This window comes from Squalius cephalus (genome assembly GCF_949319135.1).
Source record: "Squalius cephalus genome assembly, chromosome: 18".
In the NCBI taxonomy this organism is placed as follows: domain Eukaryota; kingdom Metazoa; phylum Chordata; class Actinopteri; order Cypriniformes; family Leuciscidae; genus Squalius; species Squalius cephalus.
The window spans coordinates 35002401-35015468 of NC_137139.1; the positions used below are offsets into that span (position 1 = coordinate 35002401).

Sequence of the window (13068 nt, forward strand, 5' to 3'; positions counted from 1 at the left end):
TTAGTTAATGGGTTTAAGTGATTTTTAGACACAACATTGCCTGTTTTTGCTCTGTTTCGTCAACGAAAATCGTTCCAAACAAAGCCATAGGACTGTTTTGCATCTCTGAACGACACACGGCGGTGTTTCCTTTCTGAATGAACGAATCGTTTGAATGAAGGGTATCCCAGAATGCATCTTGCACTAACCAGCAAGTGTCAATAGCAGATGAGAAAATGCGTGTAATTCAAAAATACTACCGTTATTGTGTCACGAAATGTAGTTTTAAGAGTTCTTCATGCAATAATCATGGTTCGTACAAAGTAAAGAAAGTACTTTTTGAAATTTAAGTCCTGGAAAACCCTTGAAAACAGCCATATTTACGAAGAGATTGACTTATTTAAATACAATATATACAAAATTTATTTTTTTCCAAAACAAAAAAACAAATACAATCTTTTCACGCAAAATGAACACTGCAGCCCGTCTGATAAACCCCCATCAGACCTTTTCTCGATATAAGTACGCCAATATTATAATATAAAATATTATTTATTGAACAATAATAGCCATTATAAACCTATATATATTATTGTAAGTTGTATTTTTGATTCATTATATCTGTAATTTGAGTTTAAAACATCCTTAAAAATAGTAAAGATAGTGTTTGATAAGTGCAATCTCTGATTGTAGTCCTTGAAAACCAAAAAAAGTAGTGCTTGAAGTCCTGGAATTTAATTTTACAGTGTCTGTACGAACCCTGGATAATGTAGTTAAGGCTCAAATCTGTGGCATACAAAAAATATAAAAATATAGGCTAATTTAAAATATTCATAAATGCTATAATAGTACATAAATAACACTGAAACAACACTGTCCCTAACGTCCACCATCTTAACAGCGATTACCTGAAGATTAATGGTTTTATTTACTTGCCAAAGCCAGTTTTTATTCCCATTTGGCGAGTGTTAATGTTGGACGTTTCGTTTCGGCACAAGCAACACCGAAGAGGAATCTGGAATATTTGTGTGATCTTGAGTGTTATTTTATGTCTATGTAGATTCATCTAAAACATCCAGGTAATAAAATGTTCAAACAACTTCTTTATTAAAAGTTCCTGAACTAGATAAAGCATGTTATCGAGACGTTTGGGTGTAACCGTGCATCCTGTGTTTACGACTGAAGATGGTGTTAGGATTGTTAACTTGTTTTTATCTCGTCCAGTGACTTTTAATGAAGAACTTGTTTGATCAGTGTTATTTCAGTTTTACAGTTTATATATATAGATATAGATATAGATATAGATATATAGATTATAAATTACTTTTTAGTAATTTATTTTGCTGTGGTTTTGTCTTATTTTTTTGTACATATGTCTTTACTTTTTTTTATATTTTTACACTAATTTGATACACTATACTATATACACTATATAGATCTGACTATGTGAGACTATACACTATATAGATCTGACTATGTGAGACTATAGACTATATAGATCTGACTATGTGAGACTATACACTATATAGATCTGACTATGTGAGACTAGACTATATAGATCTGACTATGTGAGACTTTACACTATATAGATCTGACTATGTGAGACTATACACTATATAGATCTGACTATGTGAGACTATAGACTATATAGATCTGACTATGTGAGACTATACACTATATAGATCTGACTATGCGAGACTATACGCTATATAGATCTGACTATGCGAGACTATACGCTATATAGATCTGACTATGTGAGACTATAGACTATATAGATCTGACTATGTGAGACTATACACTATATAGATCTGACTATGCGAGACTATACACTATATAGATCTGACTATGTGAGACTATACACTATATAGATCTGACTATGTGAGACTATACACTATATAGACCTGACTATGCGAGACTATACACTATATAGATCTGACTATGTGAGACTTTACACTATATAGATCTGACTATGTGAGACTTTACACTATATAGATCTGACTATGTGAGACTATACACTATATAGATCTGACTATTTGAGACTATAGACTATATAGATCTGACTATGTGAGACTATAGACTATATAGATCTGACTATGTGAGACTATACACTATATAGATCTGACTATGCGAGACTATACACTATATAGATCTGACAATGCGAGACTATACACTATATAGATCTGACTATGTGAGACTACACTATATATATCTGACTATGTAAGACTATAGACTATATAGATCTGACTATGTGAGACTAGACTATATAGATCTGACTATGTGAGACTTTACACTATATAGATCTGACTATGTGAGACTATACACTATATAGATCTGACTATGTGAGACTATAGACTATATAGATCTGACTATGTGAGACTATACACTATATAGATCTGACTATGCGAGACTATACGCTATATAGATCTGACTATGCGAGACTATACGCTATATAGATCTGACTATGTGAGACTATAGACTATATAGATCTGACTATGTGAGACTATACACTATATAGATCTGACTATGCGAGACTATACACTATATAGATCTGACTATGTGAGACTATACACTATATAGATCTGACTATGTGAGACTATACACTATATAGATCTGACTATGTGAGACTATACACTATATAGACCTGACTATGCGAGACTATACACTATATAGATCTGACTATGTGAGACTTTACACTATATAGATCTGACTATGTGAGACTTTACACTATATAGATCTGACTATGTGAGACTATACACTATATAGATCTGACTATTTGAGACTATAGACTATATAGATCTGACTATGTGAGACTATAGACTATATAGATCTGACTATGTGAGACTATACACTATATAGATCTGACTATGCGAGACTATACACTATATAGATCTGACAATGCGAGACTATACACTATATAGATCTGACTATGTGAGACTACACTATATATATCTGACTATGTAAGACTATAGACTATATAGATCTGACTATGTGAGACTATACACTATATAGATCTGACTATGTGAGACTATAGACTATATAGATCTGACTATGTGAAGCTATACACTATATAGATCTGACTATGCGAGACTATACACTATATAGATCTGACTATGTGAGACTACACTATATAGATCTGACTATGTGAGACTATACACTATATAGATCTGACTATGCGAGACTATACACTATATAGATCTGACTATGTGAGACTATAGACTATATAGATCTGACTATGTGAGACTATACACTATATAGATCTGACTATGTGAGACTATACACTATATAGATCTGACTATGAGACTATAGACTATATAGATCTGACTATATGAGACTATACACTATATAGATCTGACTATGAGACTATACACTATATAGATCTGACTATATGAGACTATACACTATATAGATCTGACTATGCGAGACTATACACTATATAGATCTGACTATGTGAGACTATAGTTTGAATGAATCTGTATTCTTTGCGCGGCACATTGACATTACAGCACAGAACGGCTCTATTCCTGAACATTGTATAAGCATTAGTTTCATGTGTCACTGAACGGTAGAGAGACTCTCGGAGGCGTAAACGACACATGCTTTTGATTTTCCCGGGAAAAACGACTTCATATAAACATCAGTCTACAAGCTTTCATAGACAATATAGGAATTCGAACATAGGAAGAAGTTTCTAATTTTCGTGTAGATAAAATATTTCAACAATATTTAATTAATATTTTCAATATTTAATTTTAGCTTAATTGCACAGACGTTTTGAATAGTTAGTTAACAATAATAACCCTGCTTGATGAAGAGAGTGTGTGTGTGTGTGTGTGTGTGTCAGGGACCTGACGGCAGAAGATCAGATCGCTCTGCTCAAGTCCAGTGCCATCGAGATCATCATGTTGAGGTCGAATCAGTCGTTCAGTCTCGAGGACATGAGCTGGAGCTGCGGAGGACCAGACTTCAAATACTGCGTCAATGACGTCACCAAGGGTAACACACACACACACACACACTTAACGCGCTCACACACACACTCACACTTACGCACTCACACATACACACTTACACGCTCACACGCTTATGCACTCACACACACACACTAACCCAACCCCTAAACCTACCCATCACACACACACTAACCCGACCCATCACACACACACACTAACCCAACCCCTAAACCTACCCATCACACACACACTAACCCGACCCATCACACACACACACACATACACACACACACACTAACCCAACCCCTAAACCTACCCATCACACACACACGCACACTAACCTGACCCCTAACCCTACCCATCACACACACACTAACCCGACCCCTAAACCTACCCATCACACACACACACTAACCCGACCCCTAAACCTACCCATCACACACACACACTAACCTGACCCCTAAACCTACCCATCACACACACACTAACCCGACCCCTAACCCTACCCATCACACACACACACATACACACTAACCCTACCCCTAAACCTACCCATCACACACACACACACACTAACCCGATCCCTAAACCTACCCATCACACACACACACACACACACACACACACACACACACACACACACTAACCCTAAACCTACCCATCACACACACACTCACACACACACTAACCCGACCCCTAAACATACCCAACACACACACACACGCACACACTAACCCTAAACCTACCCATCACACACACTCACTCACTCACACACACACACACTAACTCGACCCCTAAACCTACCCATCACACACACACTCACACACACACTAACCCGACCCCTAAACCTACCCATCACACACACACACTCACACACACTAACCCGACCCCAAAACCTACCCATCAAACACACACACACACACACACACTAACCCGACCCCTAAACCTACCCATCACACACACACACTCACACACACTAACCCGACCCCTAAACCTACCCATCCCACACACACTCACACACACACTAACCCGACCCCGAAACCTTCCCATCACACACACACACTCACACACACACTAACCCGACCCCTAAACCTACCCATCACAGAAAACTTTATGTATTTTTAAATTTGTAATAAAACCCTGTTTAGTGTGTTTTTAAAGTAATTTGAAATACGAGGAGTCAGGAAATGTCCTCATAAATCATGTTCACGTTGTAATACCAGTGTAATACCCATGTCATTATACACATTTCTGTCCTCATAAATCACAAAAACACACTCAACTCACACACACGTGGACACGCATGCTAACGCTCTCACCTGTGTGTGTGTGTGTGTGTGTGTGTGTGTGTGTGTGTGCGCAGCGGGTCACACAGTGGAGCTTTTGGAGCCGCTGGTCAAGTTTCAAGTGGGTCTGAAGAAGCTGAACATGCATGAAGAGGAGCATGTGCTTCTGATGGCCATATGCCTGCTGTCTCCAGGTGTGTGTGCGCCACGCTCCCGGTTTCACTTCATCTCTGATGTCAGATATCAGACCGACTATTAATCGATACATTAAATAAGTGGCAAGAAGAGTAGAACATGTGCAAGAATAATAAGCTTTATGAAACTCATCCAGAAATTACAACCAGACTTTTAATCGCTCTTGAAACTGGACTTGCTCCAGTGGTGTACACCAGATGACCTGTGGGTCACACGAGTCTGACTTGACCCAACTTTATGCGTGTTTGTAAGATTCCCCTCTCTGTTAAACATGTTTTATTAAATTGTCCTGGACTTAATATAAGTAGTATGCTCTTTTATGAAGTTACCTCACTTAAGGACTTATTTAGTAAGATTATGCCTGAAAAGGTTTTGGATTTTTTATCATATGTTAATTTAAAAAAATCTTTTTTGTTTTTGTTTGTTTGGTTTTTATTGTATTTATATGATATTTGTATTTTTGTAATAGAATTTTTGCCATGAAAATAGCTTTGAATGCTGACATGGCACTAAATAAAACAATCTTTGATGCAGTCAGTTGTGTTTCAGCACAGACCTGGAATACACCGATATACACTACCGGTCAAAAGTTTGGGTCACTGAGAATTATATTTTTTTATAGAAACGATGCATTGAATTGAACGACTACTAGTCGACTAGAAAAACGTTAGTCGAGGGCAGCCCTGATTTTCAGGTCATAGTGAACGGCAAGTACAGTACTGTGCAAAAGTCTTAGGCATGTTAATACCCCCCCCCCCCAGTAAATAAGTCAGTTATTTCTATCTTTTGCTGTAGTGTGTCAGTAGGAAATATCAGTTTACATTTCCAAACATTCTTTTTGCCATTAATTGTAATAATCCAGTGAGATTTGTGTCTGCACAAGGAGTCTGACAACAGCCGGTCTGATCTGATCTCTCCATCATCGAGTCCGTCTGTGATTACATGAAGAAACAGAAGAAACTGAGACAGACTAAATCCAGAAGAACTGCGGGAACGTCTCCGAGACGCTTGAAGAAACCTTCCTGCAAAGCTCCCTGAAGAACTATGTGCAAGTGTACCTGGACAAAAGCCGTTTTAAACGCAAAGGGTCGTTACACCATATATTGATCTGAATTAGTTAAAGGGGGGGTGAATTGCTGTTTCATGCATACTGAGTTTTTTACACTGTTAAAGAGTTGGATTCCCATGCTAAACATGGACAAAGTTTCAAAAGTTAAGTTGTACGTTTGAAGGAGTATTTGTGTTCCAAAAATACTCCTTCCGGTTTGTCACAAGTTTCGGAAAGTTTTTTTCGAGTATGGCTCTGTCTTACGTAAGATAGAGCGGAATTTCCTTATATGGGTCCTAAGGGCACTTCTCCGCGGCCGCGCGCGCACTCGTAGACTAGAGAGAGAAGAGAGCGAAAGCAGTACGTTACCTCAAAGCGCTATGCTCGGCTTTTAGGGAAGTCAATGTCACCAAAGAAGTGGGTTTTTGGTTGGCAGGGCAAGACAACCCTGCACAGATTCCCAAAGAACCCAGCGTTAAGGGAATAGTGGATGGAGTTTGTTTTTTCGAAGCATCAACGGAGGTTGTGCATGACTCTTTGTTCCCTGCATTTCGACGATGATTGTTTTATAAACAAAGCCCAGATCGACTTATTTGCAGATCGTCTAATGCTTAAGGATCGAGCAGTCACGGTGAGTAAACTACTTCAAATGTCTCTCTGTGTTGTTGTTAGATCAGTTAGCACAGCTATAGCACACCGCCCACACGGCCCGCCCCCAGCCGCTCGGTTTTTTCCGGAAAGACTCGGTACAGCCAATCTTTAACTTATAAATATAATAAAACTAAAGACGTTTTGGAGATATGAAGGATGCAATACTACTCTATAGATACTCAAGATTAACAGGAGATTGAGTGAAAATGAGCATTTCACCCCCCCTTTAATATAAGTTAAACCATAAATAAATTCAATTTGTGATTTTATCTTTGAAAGCATTCTCCCTTTACAGCATTTTAACACAAGTGCCAGTGCTTTTCCCAGTAGCTTTGCAGGAAGGTTTCTTCAAGCGTCTCGGAGACGTTCCCGCAGTTCTTCTGGATTTAGTCTGTCTCAGTTTCTTCTGTTTCTTCATGTAATCACAGACGGACTCGATGATGGTGAGATCAGATCAGACCGGCTGCTGTCAGACTCCTTGTGCAGACACAAATCTCACTGGATTATTACAATTAATGGCAAAAAGAATGTTTGGAAATGTAAACTGATATTTCCTACTGACACACTACAGCAAAAGATAGAAATAACTGACTTACAACCATTTCTTTTTGCATGCCTTTAACATGCCTAAGACTTTTGCACAGTACTGTATCTGTGATTTAAAAGCACCTGCTATATGACTTCATTAGTCTCGCTCTCCAGCAGATCGTCCAATGCTTTTCTTAGTGTTTCTGTCTTGTTTTCAGTCCGAATATCAAACATTTTTTGCATTTACTAGATGAGTGAAATGCCATAAGATATTAAGTCCTGTTTTCTGGGGAAATAAATCAAAATTAAATGAGTTTTTGCTTAAAACAAGCTAAATGATCTGCCAATGGGGTCAGAAAAATAATGTTGTTTTCTTTAAGATTAAGATTATTTTTCTGACCCCATTGGCAGATAATTTTGCTTTTTTTACACATCTACTCACTTCATTTTGATTAATTCCCCCGGAAAACAGGACATCATTTCACTCATCTAGTAAATGCATCTTGATTTAAGAAGTTGTAGACATTTGGACCGGAAGCATGTTTTGCAGTGAATGACTGACTCTTGTGTTCCCGCAGACCGTCCGGGCGTTCAGGACCACGTGCGCATCGAAGCGCTTCAGGACCGCTTGTGTGACGTTCTCCAGGCGTACATCCGCATCCATCACTCGGGCGGGCGCCTGGTCTACGCTAAGATGATCCAGAAGCTGGCGGACCTGCGCAGCCTGAACGAGGAGCACTCGAAGCAGTACCGCTCGCTGTCCTTCCAGCCGGAGCACAGCATGCAGCTCACGCCCCTGGTGCTCGAGGTGTTCGGCAGCGAGGTGTCCTAGCATCCGAGGGCCCCCCGGAGCACTCCCGGACCCGCGCCGGATCCCGGACCCGGGAGCTCGGCGCTTCGGCTAGGAGAGCGTCACGGTTCACACTGCGGGGGGCGGTAGACAGAGATGTGTGTGTGTGTGTGTGAGGGTGGTGAGGGTGGTGCACAGGTCTGGATAATAGAGAGAGAGAGAGAGAGAGATACGCACTACAAAAAATGCTTCTCTTACTCAGTATTTTTGTCTTGTTTCCAGTCCAAATATCTAACATTTCTTAAATCAAGATGCATTTACTAGATGACTGAACTGATGTCCTGTTTTCCGGGGGATTTAATCAAAATTAAGATTATTTTTCTGACCCCATTGGCAGATCATTTTGCTTTTTTTTTAAGCATCAACTCACTTAATTTTTATTTATTTCCCCAGAAAACAAGACTTAATATCTTATTAATTTTACTCAACTAGTAAATGCATCTTGATTTAAGAATTTTTAGATATTTGGACTGGAAACAACACAAAAATACTAAGTAATAAAAGCATTTTTTGGTGTGTGTGTGTGTGTGTGTGTGTGTGTGTGTGTGTGTGTGTGTGTGTGTGTGAGGGTGGTGGTGCACAGGTCTGGATAATGTTGCGGAATTCCCGCTTTTATGCTACTGGGAATTTCCGAACGGAATGTATTAATAATGTATGAGTAGAACCATGCATATACACTAATATTTATATTAGAGAGAGCGAGAGAGAGAGAGAGAGGGGAAAGGTATGGCCAGGTGATCCTCTGTTGTAATAGGATTAGCAGGCTCTTCTAGTTCATTGGATAAATGAGTGTGTTTGTGTGACAAAATTAGATTTAAATTCACAGTGGCGCTGTTTCAAAACCTAGCCAACGTCCTAGACATGGGTCACGAAAAGATTGAGCATCACACGTATGCTTCTCACAGACTGCAATCCCATAATGCAATGGTGGGAAAAACCATCTTATACTGCGAATTATTTTATTTTATTTTATTTTTTTAACGTTTCAATCGGCGCCATTGTTGCATCTCTATGGAAGAGGATTAGGGCCAAGCAAAAAAAAAACATCTTGAGATTAAAGTCATTATAATGCGCGATTAAACTCGAAAAAATTTCGAGAAAAAAAAGTCAAAATGCAATGTTGAGAATAAACTCGAATAAACTTTATTGAGAATAAAGTCGTTTTTTGGAGAGAAAAAAAACGTAAAATTTCTAGGAACACAATGTTGAGAATAAATCAATTAAATTTCGAGAATAAAGAAGTTGTGTTTCGAGAAAAAAACTCGTTAAATTTCGAGAAAAAATCTCGAAATAAAACGTAGAGAATAAAGTCGTGTCAAACACTAGTCATTCAAACACTAGTCACTTTTTTTAGAAACCTCCTTTTCAGAACATTTTTGAGTTCACTAGGTTTTGGGACAGTTGCCACTTTGACTCACAATTGAGTGCAGATTTATGAGCCAAAATATCACAAAAATACGGGCCTAGCTGATCTGTCAGTAGTATGCAAAGACACACACACACACGCTTTAAAATGAGAGTAGGGGGCCTGACCTGTTGGTCTGATGTCTGTATAGATAGAAACTTAGATGACCACAAGAGAGCTGAAACGCAGGAACCGGTCCCCGAGATCAGCCCGAATGCTGCTCGATATTATTTATCATTCATAACAAGGCCATCCGGCTGCTTCAACCTCACATTATCTGGCTCTTCAGCGGAGATTTAGCCTTACTTTACCCTTAAAACAGATCTTTTATGGGTTCAGTACCTCTTTAAGCGTCTATTGCCAAATCTGTTGTGATTTTAATACGCAGAATATCATGTTTTTAGAAAGCGGATATGCAGTTTGATCAACATTTGTCAATCCATTTTTATGTAAATCGTCCCATAAAATAACCCGTTTTACCTCAGATTCAGACAATTTATGTACAATGACCCACAATTTACATCCTCAAATGGTTCGTTAAATGGTTTTGCACAAATGCACCAATTTACACCCCACTCCCCCCAATAGTTTTAACTCCAAACGCTTTGAATTCATGATAATGTTGCATGAATTTAGCTTTATGAACGATTATGATCCCATTCCAGCGGGTTCTGCGCTGATCTCTTGTGGTCGTGAGCTGTAAATACCACTTGTTTCTGTACATATGTCTAATGAAACGGATAGGCTAATGCATTTAATCAACTGAGAAGAAGCAGCAGCAGCTTGGGAGAAATATGCAAATCTCATATTTTCATAACGTTTTCGGTGTCTTTTCTCTCTCAGATGACATTTAATAAGCTTTTACGACCGTATCTATTCCTGATGCTTTTTAGGTGCGAATTCCACATCGAATATATATATAATGATGATCATGGCTTAGTTTTGTACGGATTTTGAGACGTCAAACTGGACTATGTTTTTATTTCTGCAAAACCGCTGCCTCGTTTTTTGAGACATCAAACTGGACTCTGTTATTTTTTTATTTCTGCAAAACCGCTGCCTCAAACCAGCCAAACTGAAACACACACACACACACACACACACACACACACACACAACAGTCCGTTTCAAAGGACTCGTGGAAGCTTTAACGTTACTGCGGGTGAAACGGGAAAAGGAGATGCTAACGAAAAGACACGATGTCTGCTTTATCTCGGCTGCATACGAAAGACTTTTCGAGAGTTTGGACGAACGATACGTGTATATACCAGTTCACGATAAGCTTCGGATGGATTATGCTAGTTTAATTAGCTAAGAATGGAGTGTTTTGGCCCCTTTTCACCCACAGATCCAGACCAGTCTCTGCCTCCATTGCCTCAAACACAACTGGATCACTTGCATCCGATCAACAAGGGAAATAAATCAAAAGCTCTGGATTCAACCGGACCTCAACAGCCAAACAGTTTTGGGTTTTGCTTCATTGGTTGTCAACGGATGGTTAAAAATGGGTGTCTCTGAATCAGTATTTCCACGAGGGGGACGTAGAAGAACATCTATGCACTTTTGGATCAGCCAACTTTCGACCAGCTTATGCCTCGAAATGTTGGTAAAGCTCTTTGTGCTGCGCAACTAGACTAAAGAAACCCAGTGCTCATCAATCCCATCATGCACTGCACTTTCCCTCCCTGAGAAATCCTCTTAAAGTGGGTTTCTTGAGTCTAGCTGAAGGAAATTGACACGGGTGAAACGAATCGTTTGTTGACTGACTGTCTGAATGCTGATTGTTTAAGGAAAACACAAACCACCAGGTGCCGTTGTTAACCAAAATGAACTACCTCTCTTCACACATGTAATCATTACACCATTTCAATGTTTGTTTGTTTTAAAGAAACACTAAATCCCTTACTTATTTATTCTTCTCTGACTCAAATGCTGGACTGTTTTTACCTCAAGACGTCTCCATAAGCTTGCAGCTTAAGCGGCGCTTTACTCGCCTGTAATTGCGTCCATCGTATTTACAACTCGTGAATACAAACTTCCCGGTAGGACTTGTTGTCATCAACCCAAGGCGGATGTTAATGAGCATTTCGTTCGGACGTTATTCCAGACGAAACGCTCGTATCTTGGCGACTCCCGCTAGCCTAACCGCTAGCATCTGTCAGTATTCACTCTTTCTCATGCAGAATGTCAAAGCATTGACAACCAAGCTAGCTAATCCCAAAGTATCCTAAATAAGCTAGTTTTAAGTATTGTCTGTCAAGCACTCTCGCCGTTTGAAAACTGTGTATATCTACATTAGCGAGCCTTGCATGTGCATTGAAGTTCTCATCTGTATTCGAGCCGATAGCAGAAACACAACTCTCTCTCGCTGCTCTATTTCTTTCACATTTCTCTTTATCACAACATTCTGTCCGGATTGTTTTAACCTCAATCAAAGGGTGAAGCACGAAGCATTCCCTCATAACACGTTATATTATTATGTATAATAATAAATGCTTTTATTATTATTAATGATATCCCAGACAGCAACATAGTTTCGGCCCAGATCCGGTACATGTGGATTCAATGCGTGCCGGATCTGGGCTAATTATAATAGTTCGATAATAATTAATGCCTTTCTTATTATTATCTCAGTTATCTCATTGACGCTGCTTCCCTTTGCGATGTTAAAATCTGGTTTTATTTGACGATCTGGACACGCCCCTTTTCCATTCTCTCAGGCCCTGTTTACACCTTTATTAAGATGCATTTTGGTCGATCGGATCACAAGTAGACGAGAAACACATTCCCGTTTACACCTCGTGTTTAAATCCGTCGCTTTTGTCCACTTTCAACCACTTCTGTCCTGATTTCTTCGAGGGGAGGGTCTATGCAAATTATACAAGCAAAATGATCTGCCAATGGGGAGAAAAATAATGTTGTTTCTGTTTGCATTAAGATTATTTTTCTGACCCCATTGGCAGATAATTTTGCTTTTTTTAAGCATCAACTCACTTCATTTGGATTAATTCCCCAGAAAACAGGACATAATATCTTTACTCATCTATTAAATGCATCTTGATTTAAGAATTTGTAGATATTTGGACTCGAAACAAGACAAAAATACTAAGAAAAGCATTTTTTGCAGTGTAATACCAGATGTAAACAGGACCTAAACACCTTCTATCAACTAAACC

General features: G+C 39.0%; 1 protein-coding gene across 3 annotated transcripts in view; it reads left to right on the plus strand.

Annotated features, from left to right (window-relative positions):
• The window catches only part of vdra (vitamin D receptor a), a 101635-nt gene extending 88640 nt beyond the window's left edge, over window positions 1–12995 (plus strand). For all 3 annotated transcript variants that reach the window (XM_079848316.1, XM_079848317.1, XM_079848318.1), the window contains 3 exons: window positions 3821–3972; window positions 5293–5409; window positions 8216–12995. In XM_079848316.1, coding sequence (XP_079704442.1) covers window positions 3821–3972; window positions 5293–5409; window positions 8216–8469 — 523 coding nt within the window. In that variant the 3' untranslated portion in view covers window positions 8470–12995. The remainder of the gene's footprint in view (window positions 1–3820; window positions 3973–5292; window positions 5410–8215) is intronic.
• The last annotated feature ends 73 nt before the right edge of the window (window positions 12996–13068 follow it).